Below are 18,235 nucleotides of genomic sequence, written 5' to 3'. Positions count from 1 at the left end.
GGGTGTGGTGGTGCGTGCCTGTAATCCCAGCTACTCAGGAGGCTGAGGCAGGAGAATTGCTTGAACCTGGGAGACAGAGGTTGCAGTGAGCCGAGATTGCACCACTGCCCTCTACCTGGGTGACAGAGCGAGACTCTGTCTCAAAAAATAATAATAATATAAAAATAAAATAATGTCTCTGTCCATAGTGTTTAAATCACATAAAATGGACTTCTGGCCAGGCATGGTGACTCACACCTGTAATCACAGCATTTGGGGAGGCTCAGGTGAGCAGATCACCTGAGGTCAGGAGTTCAAGACCAGTCTGGCCAACATGGTGAAACCCCGTCTCTACTAAAAATACAAAAATCAGCCCAGCACAGTGGCAAGTGCCTGTAATCCCAGCTACTCATGAGGCCTCTGAGGCAGGAGAATCGGTTGAACCCACAAGGTGAAAGTTACAGTGAGCCCAGATGGCACCACTGCACTCCAACCTGGACAAAAGAGCAAGAATCTGTCTCAAAAAAAAAAAAAAAAAAAAAAGGACTTTTTGGTACATAACATTTAAAGAAGCCTGCATAGTCACTATGGTCACTATGCCTTTGAAGCGCCACAACAAACAGAGAGGCTCTCTGAAAGGAAATGATACTGATTTGGGAATAGGGTATTACGAGGGGAATATGTGTGCCAGAGTAAACTATGTGCATATTTAAGCAGGTGAAGGAAAACAAAGGTTCTTAAAGGAAAAATGAGGATAAGATCATTAAGATAATTATCCTTGGCTATAAGGATCAGTAGCAAGGGTGATGCCATTCCAAGGTTAGACAGGCAGTTGCTAGGAGGATAAGATCATTAAGATAATTATCCTTGGCTATAAGGATCAGTAGCAAGGGTGATGCCATTCCAAGGTTAGACAGGCAGTTGCTGGGCAGATGTCCTCATAAAAGTGTTTTTTGTGTAAGGCTGTGAAGGGCTTTCTACAAGGTTGAGATTTTTGCAGTCTTTTGTGATCGTTTTTATTTATTTATTTAGAGACAGAGTCTTGCTCTGTCTCCCAGGCTGGAGTGCAGTGATGCAATCACAGCTCACTGCAACCTCCACTTCCCAGATTCAAGAAATTCTCCTGTGTCAGCCTCCTTAGTAGCTGGGACTACAGGCACCCGCCACCATGCCTGGCTAATTTTTTGTATTTTTAGTAGACATGGGGTTTCGCCATGTTGCCCAGGCTGGCCTCAAACTCCTGACCTCAAGTGATCCGCCTGCCTCGGCCTCCCAAAGTGCTGGGATTACAGGCATGAGCCACCACACCTGGCCTTGTGATCATTTTTGTTATCAAGCATTTATGCATGAGAATCCTTCATGGCCTTCCCCAGTTCTATTTGTCAGGGTTTTTTGTTTGTTTTAAGCACAAGTGAATCCATTTTGATTCTGACAATTTCCACACTATGCAGTCACATCTCTGAGGTGCCCAGAGCCCTTCGAAATATATTTGCTGTTTGCCAAATGGTCTCTATTTGAGATGAGAACATCCCCAGCTGTCCTTCTGTTTGGTAAGAAGTGAGACTCCACCCCAGCATTTCCAGAGATGCAGTCACGCCTCCCTGCCCTTCACTGCTGCTCCCAGGCTCTCTTGAGACTCAAGAACTGTCCCATGGGAATGAAATGAAAGTGAGTCTCCCTCCTTGTCTCCAGTCTGTGGGGAGGGAAAACAGCCGGCTACGCTTGGGAGGGTATGGAAACTGGTCAGAGTGGGTACTTGGGACCTGGGGCCTGAGAGCTGCCCGTTGCTAAGGAGAGGACTCTGGTCAGGGCAACTTGCCAATGCTCTAGGAAGATGATCTAGGAATGACACCTAGACATTCCTAAAAAATGATAGCCTAAAAATTCATCCCATTGTAGAAATATAGGCAGCATGAGCTTCTCTGGGCCCCTCAGTTATCAGAAAAAGAGGAGGGAGGCAGATCCTCAGGGTTACTTTACATCCATATACCCAGCTACAACATAAACATCAAATGATACGTGGCCAGGCACGCTGGCTCACGCCTGTAATCCCAGCACTTTGGGAGGCCGAGGCAGGCAGATCACTCGAGGTCAGGAGTTTGAGACCAGCCTGGCCAACATGGAGAAACCCCGTCTCTGCTAAAAATGCAAAAATTAGCCAGGCATGGTGGCGCACGCCTGTAGCTCCAGCTACTCAGGAGGCTGAGGCATAAGAATTGCTTGAACCTGGGAGGCAGAGGTTGCAGTGAGCCAAGATCGTGCCACTGCCCTCCAGCCAGGGCAAACAGAGACTCTGTCTCAAAACAAAAACAAAAACAAAAAACAAAACAAAAAACCACAACATATGATATTAATGATTTTCCTTGAAATTAAATAGTGGTATGAGTAACAATGCAGAGTAACTGTAAGTATTAATTCAACTCGTTTCATTTCTGCATTCAGGTGAATAAAAATATCTGATCTATTCTCTGTGGGTAATAAAAGTATTTTTGTACCTGAAAAGCCTAAGAGAGGGTCAAACCCTTAAAGAGCTGGTAAGTCCAGGTAGGACACTGAGGTCCTTGGAGATGGGCAGGTACGAAATTTTGCCTGGCATAAAATTCAATTAATCAATCAAACTAATGTGTTTCTTGACTGTTTCCTTTCTGAAATTTTGCTGTGACCCTTAGTACAACTGTGAGTACCTTCAAGTGTCCTCCAGATCCAGATACTTCTCAAGTGGCCAGCCCCAGGCTACTACTAAAATATGTGGAGCATCAGTAGTCGGGTCTGTGAGTACATTCCTGTAGCCTGTGCACTGCACAACCCCACCGGTGCTGTTGACCTAAACAGAACACAAAGGCACACAGCAACTGCTAGTAGCCCTGATACGTAAGCCACTCACGTTCCAAATGCCTAGTCACAGAAGACAAAGACTGAAGAACCATTCCAAATACAAGAGACACTGCAGGGATATGACAACTAAATGCAACGTGTGATCATGGGCTGGATCCTGCCACGGAAAAATAAGAGGTTTTTTTTTCTTTACTATAAAGTACCTTACAGGGGTAATCTGAAAAATCTGAATAAGGCACAAAGTACTGTATCCATGTTAATTTTCTGGCTTTGGTATTGTATTGCAGTTATGTTTGGGGGGAAATATACACAGTATTCAAGGGTAAGTAAACAGGCATCACATCTGCAACATGCTGCCAAACATTTAAAATAACAGACCAAAGCAAATGTAGTAAAATGTTAACTTTTGGGAATCTGAAGGTTATACAGGAATTCTTTGTGTTTGTGTGTGTATGTTGACGGACTTTCACTCTGTTGCCCAGGCTGGAGTGCAATGGCGGAGTCTTGGCTCACTGCAACTTCCACCTCCTGGATTCAAGCGATTCTCCTACCTCAGCCTCCCAAGTAGCTGGGATTATAGGCAACTGCCACTACACCTGGCTAATTTTTGTAGTTTTAGTAGAGATGAGATTTCACCATGTTGGCCAAGCTGGTCTTGAACTCCTGATCTCAGGTGATCTGCCCACCTTGGCCTCCCAAAGCACTGGGATTATAGGCGTGAGCCACCATGCCTGGCCTCTTTGTGCTATTTTTGTTACTCTCCTGGTAAGTCTGATGTAATTTCAGCATAAAAAGTTAATCTCAGGCTGGGTGCGGTGGCTCATGCCTGTAATCCTAGCACTTTGGGAGGCTGAGGTGAGCAGATCACTTGAGCTCAGGAGCTCCAGACCAATCTGGGCAACATGGTGAAACCCTGTCTCTACAAAAAATACAATTAGCCAGGCATGGAGGCATGCGTCTGTAGTCCAAGCTACTCAGGAGGCTAAGGTGAGAGGATCTCTTGAGCCTAGCAGGCAGAGGTTGCAGTGAGTCGAGCTCACACCACTGCACTCCAGCCTGAGTGACAGAGCCAGACTCTGTCTCAAAAAAAAAAAAAAAGTTAATTTCTAAACTCACAACTTCCATGGTGGGAGGGCAGTACATCGATCATACTGAATCATGATTTTGGCACCAGGAGTAGAAACTGTTGGAGTACAGACCTGTACTATACTCCCAGCTACTTGGGAGGCTGAGGCTGGAGGGTCACTTGAGCTCAGCAGTTCCAGGTCGAAGTGTGCAATGATCATGCCTGTGAAAGCCACTGCACTCCAGCCTGGGTAAAATAGTGAGACTCCATCTCGAAAGAAAGAAAGAAAAGAAAGAAAGGAAAGAAAAGAAAAAAAGGAAAGAAAAGAAAGAAACTGCTGGCTGGGTGTGGCTCATACCTGTGATCCCAGCACTTTAGGAGGCTGAGGTAGGCAGATCCTTTGAGCCCAGGAATTCGAGACCAGCCTGGGTAACATAGTGAAACCCCATCTTTACAAAACATTAACAATTAGCCAGGATGTAGTGGCATGCACCTGTAGTCTGAGCTACTTGGAAGGCTGAGGTGGGAGGATTGCTTGAGCCTGGGAGGCAAAGGGTGACAGAGTGAGACCCACTCTCAAAAAAAAAAAAAAAAACCGAAAAAACAAAACAAACACAAAAAACAGAAACTGCTGTTGGAAAAGAGCACAATTTACATCCTTTTTGGAGAGCTCTCTGGTTTTATGTCTAGACCTCTGGGGTAGGGAAGAGGTCAACATGCTCCCCAAATCAAAGACCCCAGTGCTCTCTACACTGGCATAATCCATGAGGGTCTAGGCAGCCTGTCCTGCCATACTTACTCAAAGAAATTTAAAATATCCTATTTACCACAGCTAAAAGAATTGAAGAGGCATTTACTGTTATCCAAGACCCTATGTAAAATTACTTAAGCTGTGATAAAAGTGCTACAAAAAAAACCTCTGGCAGGCTCTAAACTTGGAAGTCTTGTTTTTCTTAGCATGGCATGCCACCTTGTGGCAAAAAGCTAAAAAGTCATCAGAGGAGAAAGGAAACATCCCTTCAAGTCGTAAGAAATGCCAGGCGCGGTGCCTGTACTTCCCTGCACTTTGGGAGGCTGAGGCTGGCGGATCTCTTGAGGTCAGGAGTTCGAGACCAGCCTGGCCAATATGGCAAAACCCCATCTCTACTAAAAATACAAAAACAATTAGCTGGGCGTGGTGGCACGTGCCTATAATCCCAGTTACTTGGGAGGCCGAGGCATGAGAATGGCTTGAACCCAGGAGGCTGAGGTTGCAGTGAGCCACTGCACTCCAGCCTGGATGACAGAGTGAGGCTCCGTCTCAAAAAAAGAAAAAAATAGCCTAATTGTGTGGATCACTTACTATTTCCAGAACTATGTTAAGCATTTCCTCAGATTAATTCTCATAACTTACAGACAGGGAAACAGTCTTACAGTCACTTAGCTAATAAGTGGCAGTGCCAGAATAAGGGAATAAGGGAGAAGTAAACCAACCTAAACTTAAATCCATAGGCCTCCAAGAATCCCAGTGCCCAAACCAGAATCGTCTAGTAACAACGCAACTGGAAGAATTCTTCCTACTGTGCCCTCCTCCCACCATTTTTATTCCACATAATCAAGCTGGCCACAGGCTTTTCCCAAAGTCAGCCATGCCCATACCTAAACATTTTCCTCTCCTTTTGTTAATTCCCTGTGTTCTATTCTAAAGCCACCATAGCAGCAGTTTCCCCAAATTACATTTTTCTTTCTTGCCTTTTTTTTTTTTTTTTTTGAAACAGAGTCTTGCTCTGTTGCCCACACTGGAGTACAGTGGTGTGATCTCAGCTCACTGCAGCCTCTGCCTCCTGGGTTCAAGCAATTCTCCTGCCTCAGCCTTCCAAGTAGCTGGGATTACAGGCATGTGCCACCACACTTAGCTAATTTTTTGTATTTTTACTAGAGACGGGTTTCACCATGTTGGCCAGGCTGATCTCGAACTCCTGACCTCAAGTAATCTGCCCGCCTCGGCCTCCCAAAGTACTGGGAGTACAGGCCTGGCCCCAAATTACATTTTTCAACATGTTCCAGGAGATAAATTTCCAAGTCTCAATAATAGAAAACACCATATAATTGACACCTTCTTCCTAAAGACATACAATGCACACTTAAAAAAACAAACAAACAAAAAAAACCTCTAAGAAAAGAATGTTACAGAATTTTGAAAAGGTGTTTTGGGGCCTAGTGTGGTGGCTTGCACCTCTAGTCCCAGCTATTCAGGAGGCTGAGGCAGGAGGATCACTTGAGCTCAGGAGTTCAAGGCCAGCCTGGGCAATACAGCCAAGATGGCTCTCTAAAAAAAAAACTAAGCAAGAAGGCGGGGTGCAGTGGCTCACTCCTGTAATCCCAGCACTTTGGGAGGTCGAGGAGGGTGGATCACCTGAGGTCAGAAATTTGAGACCAACATAGTAAAACCATGTGTCTACTAAAAATACAAAAATTAGCTGGGTATGATGGTGCACACCTGTAACCCCAGCTACTTGGGAGGCTGAGGCACAAGAATCACTTGAACCCAGGAGACAGAGGCTGCAGTGAGATCGCACCACTGCACTCCAGCCTGGGCAACAAGAGCAAAACTCCCTCTGGAACAAAAAAAAAAAAAAATCAAGAAGTAAAGAAAAAACATGTTTAGACCTAGTTCAGCCCAGGGTTTCCCAAGATTCTTTGACACACACACCTTTTCTCAAGTACACCTTCAGGGGCACCAGTGTTCTACAAACAACTTGGGAAAGGTGCAATTAAATCTAAAAAGGAGAGCTGAGTGTGGTGGTGCACACCTGTAGTCCTACCTACTCAGTAGGCTGAGGGGAGGACTGCTTGAGCCAAGGAGTTCAAGGCAGTAGTGAGCTATAATCACGCCACAGCATTCCAGCCTGGGCAAGAGTGAGACACTGTAAAAAGGACTCCATAAAAAAGAACAATGAAAACAAAAGCTCCTGAGTTAATGTTGTTACTGGAAACCCTTCCACCGGGGAAAAATGTAGACATCATGAGTTCAATGCACACGTGTCAAACCCTCTGGGGGCTCTTGCTCAAGGGGCCAAATTATATGGCTTGATATCATCAATCTTTCAGTCGTCCAATTTCATTATGTTGATGCAAGTCAATGTCAAGTCAATGTCTTGTGTATATACACACATATATATAATGGAAAAATACAGCCTCTGGGTTTACTCAGTGGCAACAGCACAAGAAATACAAGGATCTTAGAGCAATAAAATGGAATACTCTGATAATATTGGTCCACACACACAAGACACTCAGATTCAATGACCACTGAACCTATGTGACAGCTTGAGAACTTTAGTAAGAGAATCACATGCATTTGTAGATGATTACCAAAGATTCTGTCCTTTCTAACTCACAATATTTCTAAGAGTGGACACTAATATTATCTCTTTTGTTATTATTATTATTACTTTTATTTTTTAGACAGAGTCTTGCTTTGTTGCCCAGGCTGGAGTGCAGTGGCGCAATCTTGGCTCACTGCAACCTCCGCCTCCCAGGTTCAAGCAATTCTCCCTGCCTCAGCTTCCCGAGTAGCTGGGATTATAGGCGTGCACCACCATGCCTGCCTAATTTGTTGTATTTTTAGCAGAGACTTGGTTTCGGTATATTGGCCAGGCTGGTCTCGAACTCCTGATCTCATGATCTGCCTGCCTTGGCCTCCCAAACTGCTGGGATTACAGTACAGGCGTGAGCCCCAACGCCCAACCACATTATCTTTTTTTTTTTTTAAATGAGGAAACAGAAAATTAAGTGATTTGCTGACAACTAAAAAACAAATTCAGGGCTGGGCATGGTGGCTCATGCCTGTCATCCTAGCAGTTTGTGAAGTTGAGGTAGGTGGATGTGTTGAGACTAGGAGTTCACCCCGAACAGCATAGTGAGACCCCTGTCTCTACAAAAAACTTTTTTTTTTGAGACGGAGTCTCACTCCGTCACCCAGGCTGGAGTACAGTGGCGCGATTTTGGCTCACTGCAAGCTCCGCCTCCCAGGTTCACACCATTCTCTTGCCTCAGCCCCCCAAGTAGCTGGAACTACAGGCACTCGCCACCACGCCCAGCTAATTTTTTTGTATTTTTAGTCCGGGGTTTCACCGTGTTAATCAGGATAGTCTCCATCTCCTGGACCTGGTGATCCGCCCACCTCGGCCTCCCAAAACATTTTTTTAATTAACCAGATGTGATGACACACACCTGTGGTCCCAGCTACTCGGAAAGCTGAGGTGAGAGGATTGTTTGAGCCCTAGCATTTGAAAGTGCAGTGAGCTGTGATTGCACCACTGCACTCCAGCCTAGGCAACAGAGTGAGATCTTGTCTTTAAAAAAAAAAAAAAGAAAGAAAAATTCATGGCACAGTCAGAGATAGAAAAAAACAGCTACCATTTCCAGTCAGTCTTCAGGGAAACCTTCAATAACCTTCACATGAGCATTTTACAAGTCTGTTTCTTCTTTTATAAACATAACTGCATATTTAATTGTGTGTACTTGAATAATTGAAAACTGAACAGCAAATCAATGTTTATGGTTCATTTTCTCCAACAAACAACAATATTAAACTGTATGAGAAGTAATATTTATTGCAACAGGTTATGAGGTGGAAACAAATAATTCGTCTTACAATTTGCTAGAAGCATGACAGAGCTTACTAACATTTTGAAGAAAAAACAGCAAAGAAAGACGTCATCAAACAAGATGGTATCTTGACAAGGGCACAGTGCTCCACAACTGCTTCATACTCTGTGCACAAGAAAGCCTCTCAGAGAGAGGAGAGGAGTGATGCCAAACGGGCTTGGATTTGAGCTGTGGACACTACCACAGCTATTATTCATACAACTAAGGCTCTACAACACCCCTCTGGAGAAAAAGTGCAACACAAAATCTGTGTAACAAAGGAAATCAAAAGTAGCAGTAAGGGCCCAGAGGAATACACACAGTGCAAATACAGTACTGCAAACTCAGTAAAAGGAGTTTTTTTATTGGAGTATGAACTTTCAAGTTGAAGATATATTTCACAGGAACATTCACCCAAAGCTTGAGAGCTAGAGTGAAGAGAGACTTGCAGTGGATGAAACGCCTAATTTTTCACTAGGTGATAATTCCCTTTGGGAAGAAGTGCTTTATCTTTAATTATTCCACTTTTTGTTAAATGGTTCATGCTTTTAAACTGCGATAGTCTCAAACTTGCTTGCTATTGAATTGTGTAACATCAGAAAACGGTAGGCTGTCAAAAGATAATCCCAGTGTATAATTTAAGTTGCTTTTACGAGAAGCACGGTGCTGAGCTGCCTTACACAGTCTTTTTACAGTAACCATAAAAAACTGAGTTTATTTGACCAGGTATTATCCCTTCTCACATAAAGTCATATTAGAGGAGTTCTTTTTAAAAGAAGCTTTCAAACTAGTCCTTTGGGCATTTAAAAAATCATTACATAAAAGTACACTTCTTCAATACATAAGAACATTTTTCCTTTACAAAAAAACCTCATTTTTAGGCCAAAATAAATTACAACTTGCTGAAAACCTTTTATGGCTCAGTGCTCATTCCAGATATATGACGCTATATATATATTTATTTTTATTTTTATTTTTATTTGAGACAGAGTCTCGCTCTGTGGCCCAGGCTGGAGTGCAGTGGTGCAATCTCAGCTCACTGCAAATTCCACCTCCAGGGTTCACGCCATTCTACTGCCTCAGCCTCCCGAGTAGCTGGGACTACAGATGCCCGCCACTATGCCCAGTTAATTTTTTGTATTTTTAGTAGAGACGGGGTTTCACTGTGTTAGTCAGGATGGTCTTGATCTCCTGACCTGGTGATCCGCCTGCCTCAGCCTCCCAAAGTGCTGGGATTACAGGCGTGAGCCACTCTGCCCGGCCAAAGCTATATTTTTAGTACATCTTCAGAAATCAGAGATACTGAGAGAGAGTGTTTTTTTTTTTTTGAGACGGAGTTTCACTTTGTCCCCCAGGCTAGAGTGCAGTGGCGCAAACTCAGCTCACTGCAACCTCCATTCCCTGGGTTCAAGCGATTCTCCTGCCTCAGCCTCCCGGGTAGCTGGGATTACAGGCACCCACCACCACACCTGACTAATTTTTGTATTTTTAGTAGATGGGGTTTCGCCATGTTGGCCAGGCTGGTCTCAAACTCCTGACCTCAAGCAATCCGCCTGCCTCAGCCTCCCAATGTTCTGGGATTACAGGCATGAGCCACCGTGCCCAGCCAGAGAGAGAGTGGTTACTTCTAAAATGACATGATGATATAACCCTGGCTCAGGGAACAGATCAAGTTCTAAATCTCAGGAATAAAAAACTGATACTCATTATCCAATTCATATAGTCTTGTATTATATACATATTAGTATTAACAGTCTACGCAATGAAAAATAAAGACGTTTCATAAAACTATTTCAAAACTCGGAACATAAAAATGTAAAGAAATGTAAAGAAACAAAACATTAAATGTACAATCTACTCCATTTGGCAATGTGTACTGAGAGATAAAAAAACTTATCTACAAACAGAATATAACAAAAGGAAAATGTGACTTAAGAAGTGATCTCAGGTCCATAGCTCTTCAGTTCTTCCAAATTTGTAGATCAGAGTGCTAGAAAGATAGGAAAACAAATCATGAGGAAAAAACAGATGGGACAAGCAACACAAAATTCATTTTCTCAATATGCTTTGACAGGTCACTGATTCCTTTCTATCAATTTAAAATTAAATTAGACATCATGGCAGTGTTGGTCTTAATTTGCTTATTTTGTAAAGCAGTCTGTTAACCACGATGGCTGAACATAACTGTATTCTTTCTTAAAGCCTGGAAAGTTATTAACAGGCAACTTGTAAGGAAAAGAGACATTTTTCTATGACTCAGAAACAAAAAAATGAATCAATACATCAAAAAAAAAAAAAAAAGAGAGAGAGAGACCATTCTCATAGTGACAGGCATTAGAGCCATTTTATGTCTCCAGGAGCCTACCATATCTAAATTACAGTAACTGAAGCACCTTACAACAGACCATGCTGCAATTCTTCATTCCTTCAACAAGTAATTATCGTGCACTGAAAACTGGCTATGTACCAAGCACCTAAGCGCTGGGATGAGACTTTGAGTCCAGACAAACTTGCTCTCTAATGGAGCTAAGGGTCTAATAAAGAAAGAGACAACCAAATAAATATAAAATTCCAACTATAAAAAAAATGCTACAAACGAGAGGTGCACAGTGTCCTAAGAGTGAAACATAAGGAGCAGACCTAGTTAGAGAGGTCAGGACAGGTTTTCTTGAGGAGTGGTCACTGAACTGGGATCCAAAAGAAGAGGGGTAATTATCTTGGCAAAGTGAGAGAGGGGATAAGGAGGTGGGAACAGAGAGATGGGACATTCCAGGGCCACGCATTGAGCTGTGGGCGTACTAAATGTTTTGGATTTGAAATGTCAGCAACCCAGGAAGGGATGTGAAGTAGGAATCTGGATATACGGTTTAGGCCTGGAAAGGGACATCTGTGACTCACTGGCATATAAGCAATAACTGGAGTCCTAAGTATACATGAGTTCACCCAGAGACAGAAAAGTAACAAGGAGTTTCTTAAGGCCAAGAACAGAGCTTTAAGAGACTTCAAAAGGTAGTAGGCAGGGAGTGGAGGATCAGCTTGCAAGGGAAACAGAGGAGTGACCAGAGACGTAAATAAAAGAGGTTGTACCCCAGAGCTTAGAACAGGTCCAGCATAGAGGAAGCACACAGGCTACCTGATAACTTGCCAGCCTCTGGGCAGAGCACATAGTTGACACGGCTGTCAACGATGTCTACCTGAGCGTACAAGGTTTCTGTTCATCCAATAGTCATTTAAGTGGATTCATCTACCACCACAAAGCATTGAATCTGACCTTAATCTATAAAGATTGCCTCAAATGTCTTCATAATAACTTATCATATCACCAGACAGCAGAAACTGCCAAATATCTTTCAAAACCAGAATGTCAAGGCCATAAGGAGAAATCCAGGTAGAGCAGGGTGGTCTGAGAGTTGGGCGCGACCACATGGCTAGAGTTTGCCACGCAGCATACAGACAGCCACACAGAGGGAACGCAGGAGATCTGCAGGGGGTGCTCCTTGAGTCTGTGGCTGAGTATTGATCAGTCTATACATAAGAGGAAACTACCCAAGCCAAGGAAAGAACCACTGGAAAGAATACGTCCCAGAGCTCCCACAAGGCTGGAAGAGAGTTCACATTCTCATAAGTCGAGTAGAGAAACCTTGGAATACACGAAGCATCAGACCGTGGAAACACTCAAAGTACCGGTATGACTGCCTTAGTAAGCGAACAAATCAGTCCTGGGCTATAGCTGCTCTGGTCCTGCCTATAACAAAGCTTAAAAGACATAAAAGGACCAAACTGTTTCTGAGTCACCTAACTGCATCCCAAAACAAAGCTCAAAAACATTTAAAGCACTAACAAAGATCCAGTCCCAACAATTTGTAAGGGAAAGCACCAAGTAAGGGAAAATAGGTCCAAAATGAAGAGTAAACAGAAGCAGAAAAAAATCAATAGAAGCAGACGCAGAAATGACACAGACAATTGGACAAGGACCCTGAGATAGCTATAAATATACTCTGTGTGTTCAAGAAGGTGGAAGAGGACATGAGCATGTTAAGGAAAGACATCAGAAATATTTCTAAAGACCCAATCAGGCTTCTAGAGACAGAAAATACAATGTCTGAGATGAAAAAAAATCACTGGATGGCATAGATTAGACATTGCAGAAGTAGAGAGTAATTAATTTTTTTTTTTTGAGATGAAGTCTCATTCTCGTTCTGTTGCTCAGCAATGGTGCGATCTCGGCTCACTGCAACCTCAGCCTCCTGGGTTTAAGTAATTCTCCAGCCTCAGCCTTCCGAGTAGCTGGGATTACAAGCATGCACCACCCTGCCCAGCTAATGTCTGTATTTTTAGTAGAGATGAGGTTTCACCATGTTGGCCAGGCTGGTCTCGAACTCCTGACCTCAAGTGATTCACCCGTCTTGGCCTCCCAAAGTGCTGGGATTACAGGCGTGAGCCACCATGCCCAGCAGAGATTAATTTTAAAATGTAACAATAGAAACTATCCAAACTGAAACACAAAGAGGAAAAAAAAAATCTGACCATTAGCGAGCTGTGAGACAACTTTAAGCAGTCTGTTATAACATGCAACTGAAATCCCAGAAGAAGGGTGGAGTGGATACAAAAAATGCTTGAAGAAATAATGGCTGAAAAGAAACGAGATTTGTTGATGAACTATAAACCCACAGATCCAAGAAACTCAATATACACCAAGCAAAAGGAATATGAAGAAAACTAGACCACAGTACATCATAATCAAATTACTTAAAACCAGTGACAAAGTTTTTCAAGGCTTAGAACTTACTTAATGATTTATGGGGGGTGGGAACAGAGGCAGATAAAATTTTATAAATAAATACCTAAATATCCTATGTTGACATTAAAAGACATTCATTCTAGGCCTGGCATGGTGGTTCACACCTGTAATCCTACCACGTTGGGAGGCTGAGGCCGGCAGATCACTTGAGGTCAGAAGTTCGAGACCAGCCTGGTCAACATGGCAAAGCCCCATCTCTACTAAAAATACAAAAATTAGCTGGGCGTGGCAGTGCATGCCTGTAATCCCAGCTACTTGAGAGGCTGAGGCACGAGAATTGCTTGAACTTGGGAGGCAGAGATTACACTAAGCTGAGATTGCACCACTGCACACAAGCCTGGGCAACAGAGTGAGAATCCAGCTCCCCCGCCCCCCAAAAAAGACATTCATTCTAAAAATCATAGAATATGGACTTCATTTGGGGGATATTTTAGAAGATTGCTCCTAAAAAATACTTTTAATATTGGTTTATTTTTCCACTTAAGTTTTCTTAAAAAGGCATTCAGAAAACACAATTTCCCAACAGGTTTTGTATATAACATGTATATCATGTATTAATTATTATTACTATTATTTTTGATACAGCTCTGTCACCCAGGCTGAAATGCAGTGGCACTATCTTGACTCACTCCAACCGTCGCCTCCCGAGTTCAAGTGATTCTCCTGCCTCAGCCTTCCAAGTAGCTGGGATTACAGGTATGCACCACCATGCCCGGCTAATTTTTGTATTTTTATTAGAGATGGGGTTTCACCATGTTGGCCAGGCTGGTCTCGAACCCCTGACCTCAGGTGATCCACCTGCCTCAGCCTCCCAAAGTGCTAGGATTACAGGCATGAGCCACCATGCCTGGCCACTAAGTATTAATTCTGGTTTTTCCTTTTTTCTTTCTTTTTTGAGACGGAGTCTCACTCTGTCGCCCAGGCTGGAGTGCAGTGGCCGGATCTCAGCTCACTGCAAGCTCCACCTCCCGGGTTTATGCCATTCTCCTGCCTCAGCCTCCCAAGTAGCTGGGACTACAGGCGCCCGCCATCTCGCCCGGCTAGTTTTTTTTGTATTTTTTAGTAGAGACGGGGTTTCACCATGTTAGCCAGGATGGTCTGGATCTCCTGACCTCGTGATCCGCCTGTCTTGGCCTCCCAAAGTGCTGGGATTACAGGCTTGAGCCACCGCGCCCGGCCTCCTTTTTTCTTAATAAAGGTACTTTACCTGTTGTTGTCATTAATTTTTTTTTTTTTTCAAAAAGCTAATCAAGAGAAACAATGGGTCTGGTATGTTTTTTAACAAAACACAGGCTATGGAAGCAGCAGTCTGGATTCAAATCCCAGCTTCTCATTTACTAGCTAGGCATCCTAAAGCAAGCTCTAAACTTTATTTCCTCGTCTATAAAATGGGAATAACGCTGGGTGCAGTGGCTCTCACCTATAATCCCAGCACTTTGGGAGGCCAAGGCAGGCAAATCGTCTGAGCTCAGCAGTTCGAGGCCACCCTGGGCAATATGGTGAAACCCTGTCTCTACTAAAATACAAAAAATTAGCTGGGTGTGGTGGCGTGCACCTGTAGTCCCAGCTACTCAGGAGGCTGAGGCATGGGAATCATTCGCTTGAGCCCCGAGGCAGAGGTTGCAGTGAGCAGAGACTGTTCCACTGCACTCCAGCTTGGGCTACAGGGTGAGACTCCATCTCAAAAATAAATAAATAAATAAAAATAAAAATAAATAAAATGGGGATAACACCTGACATATATTTAAAATAATTAAATGGGAATTTATTTATTCATTTATTTATTTTATTTTATTTTTGAGACAGGGTCTCACTCTAGTGCCCAGGCTGGAGTACAGTGGTACAATCTTGCCTCACTGCAGCCTCAGCCTCCTGGCTCAAGCAGTTCTCCCACCTCAGCCTCTTGAGTAGCTGGCACTGTACACCACCACAACCAGATAATTTTCATATTTTTTTGTAGAGACAGGGTTTTGCCATGTTGTCCAGGGTGGTCTTAAACTCCTAGGCTCAAGCAATCCACCCGCCTCAGCCTCCCAAAGTGCTGGGATTACAGGCATGAGCCACTGCACTTGGTCTAAATGGGAATTTAAAAGGTTAAATATATAAAGGATCCAGCTAAAGTCTTGATACACAGCAAGACCCCTATTTAAAGGGCCTGTCTGCTCTTATGTAACAGTGGAATTCTCACCCTTTGAAATAAGTTCTATCACTGTAACCAATCCATGGAATTTATATGTGTTCCATGTATATGCTGCCTTAATTAAGCTGACATTTCTGTAAATGTTACAGGTGTGGTTAAAAAATTAGGCAACTTACCTAAAAAATATAAGTGCATTTTGAAAAAACACAGCTAGACCCGGATAAACATCAGTATCTACATACATAAAGTAAAACAGATTAGGTGGTTATATAGGCAAATGTCAGTAATAATATACATTTTGTATATTACAACATAATGCTATTATTCATTAACTCTAAGACATCTATAATGAAACTGAAAGAATAAAATGCCAATTTAATTCCCCCAAAGCAAACGACTGCTCTTACTCTGGATAAAAGTCAATGAACTTAATCAAGTTTTCTTTTAGTCTAAAGTAATTGCTGGTTCTAGCTACATCAAAACTGCTGAGGAAGCAGTAACTTGTTCCTTTGCCTCCTATGGCCAACACTGAAATACAAAATCGTAAAAATATACAAATTAAATTCTTGACTTTTAAACAGTCTGTTAATTTATTTTCTTTCATGAATTCAAGAAGTTTTCTGTGTTTGTTTTTTAAAGAAATGGGGCCTCACTACATTGCCCAGACTGGAGTGCAGCAGCTACTGACAGGCACTATCATAGCAAACTACAGTCCAAACTCCTGGGCTCAAGTGATCCTCCTGCCTCAGCCTCCCATGTGGCTGGGACTACAGGCACACACCACAGTGCCTGGCTCTCAATCCAGGAGTTTTATTATGCAAACACGTCAGATATAAATAACACAGTTATAATTTATCATTATTCTCTTTCACTGAATCTATCCTGGAGGAAATGGTTACTATCTTTATAGGAAGAGAAAAGGAACAGAATGGAAACTAAAATTTTTGTAGATGATTAACTTTTGTAAAACTATAAGTGTTGATTAAAAAATACTGGAGAGGATGAAGAAACTGGTTCAATTCTGAGCTCTTGATATCATAGCAAACAATAAGACACCATGGTTAAGAGCTCCAAATTTGAGCCAGACCCAGGTTTGAATCCTATCTATACCAATGAGTAAATGTATGACCTTGGACAAATTATTTAACCTCAGTATATCTTCATTTCCTCACCTGTAAAACGGGCATTGTAGTAGCACCTACTCCAGAGTGTAAGAATTAGATGAGTGACTCTATATAGCGTTAGAACAATATCTAGCCTATAAAGTAATATATAAAAGTTGGCTATCATTATGAATATTAATAGTTCAAGCAAATCTGCACAATAAAAGATTGGAAACATGCCCTAGAAATGCTCTCTGAAATAAAGTCATATTCACTTTACAAATAAAAAAGTATATTTAGGCCGGGCGTGGTGACTCAAGCTTGTAATCCTAGCACTTTGGGAGGCCAAGGCGGGTGGATCACTTGAGGTCAGGAGTTTTGAGACTAGCCTGGCCAACATGGCGAAACCCTGTCTCTACTGAAAATACAAAATTAGCCGGACATAGTGGTGGATGGCTGTAATCCCAGCTACTTGCGAGACTGAGACAGGGGAATCACTTGAACTCAGAAGTCAGAGGTTGCAGTGGGCCAAGACTGCACCACTGCACTCTACCCTGGACGACAGGGCGAAACTCCATCTTAAAAAAAAAAAAAAGTATATTTAAATTAGTAAAGCTGTTGAAATAGAAAGATGAAATTCACAACCAAGAAATTTATCAATATGTACTAGTTCTTTAAATATTAAGATACAATTGACTGGGAGTGGTGGTTCATGCCTGTAATCCCAACACTTTGGGAGGCCAAGGCAGGTGGATCATCTGAGATCCACCTCAGACGATCAGCTTGGCCAACATGGTGAAACCCCATCTCTACTAAAAATACAAAAAATTAGCTGGGAGTGGTGGCAGGTGGCTATAATTCCAGCTATTTGGGAAGCTGAGGCAGGAGAATCGCTTGAATCCAGGAGGCAGAGATTGCAGTGAGCCAAGACTATGCCATTGCACTACAGCCTGGGCGACAAGAGTGAAACGTGTCTCAAAAAAGAAAAAAAAAAAAAAGATACACTCAACGAGAGTACAGCCTTTACAAACAATATTTCCCTACATACCTTAGAGAAATGGCAATTTATTCCTATTTTCACTATAGAAACTGTAAAGTTCATGGATCACTTCAAGTGCTAAAGTAAATAAGCAGGTGGCCATTAACCTGAGGCTATCTCCCCACTCTAAGTTCCTGTGTGACCCCACCCCCCGCAACCTAACTTATGTAAACAAACTGAAACCTAGGGTTATATTTTTGTAATAAACAGCTGAATTTTAGTCAATCACAAACAGCTAAGCTTTAGCCAGTCCTAAGCAGCCAACTGATGAGACTATGCACAAATAAGACAAACATAGCTATAGACAATCTAAAAATTTCTTGTCTTTGCTTTGGGTTCAGCCTACATACAGCTGCTCATGCTGCTGGGTGAAGCTCTCTGAACCTCTTCTTCGTTCTGGGTCCTGCCCAATTCATGAATCATTCTTTGCTCAAATTGTTAATTTATCTAAAGTTTTTCTTTAACTATGGAGACCTTTTAAGAAAATCAGTGACAGCAGCCCACCCTTCTTAGTCAGGGATAAAATGAGTTTAAAACACACTTTTGGCCGGGCGCGGTGGCTCATGCCTGTAATCCCAGCACTTTGGGAGGCCGAGGTGGGTGGATCACGAGGTCAGGAGATCAAGACTATCCTGGCTAA

General features: G+C 42.8%; 1 protein-coding gene across 2 annotated transcripts in view; it reads right to left on the bottom strand.

Moving 5' to 3' along the window:
- Positions 1-10,221: 10,221 nt before the first annotated feature.
- Positions 10,222-18,235, bottom strand: part of TMEM50B (transmembrane protein 50B) — a 28,826-nt gene continuing 20,812 nt past the window's right edge. For both annotated transcript variants that reach the window (XM_011950050.1, XM_011950051.1), the window contains 2 exons: positions 15,630-15,687; positions 10,222-10,502 (listed from right to left, as the gene is read on the bottom strand). In XM_011950050.1, the coding sequence (XP_011805440.1) occupies positions 10,457-10,502; positions 15,630-15,687 (104 nt within the window). In that variant the 3' untranslated portion in view covers positions 10,222-10,456. The remainder of the gene's footprint in view (positions 10,503-15,629; positions 15,688-18,235) is intronic.

Source organism: Colobus angolensis, unplaced genomic scaffold, assembly GCF_000951035.1.
Source record: "Colobus angolensis palliatus isolate OR3802 unplaced genomic scaffold, Cang.pa_1.0 Scaffold300, whole genome shotgun sequence".
NCBI classification, from domain to species: domain Eukaryota; kingdom Metazoa; phylum Chordata; class Mammalia; order Primates; family Cercopithecidae; genus Colobus; species Colobus angolensis.
This window is presented reverse-complemented; position numbering and strand designations above follow the sequence as displayed.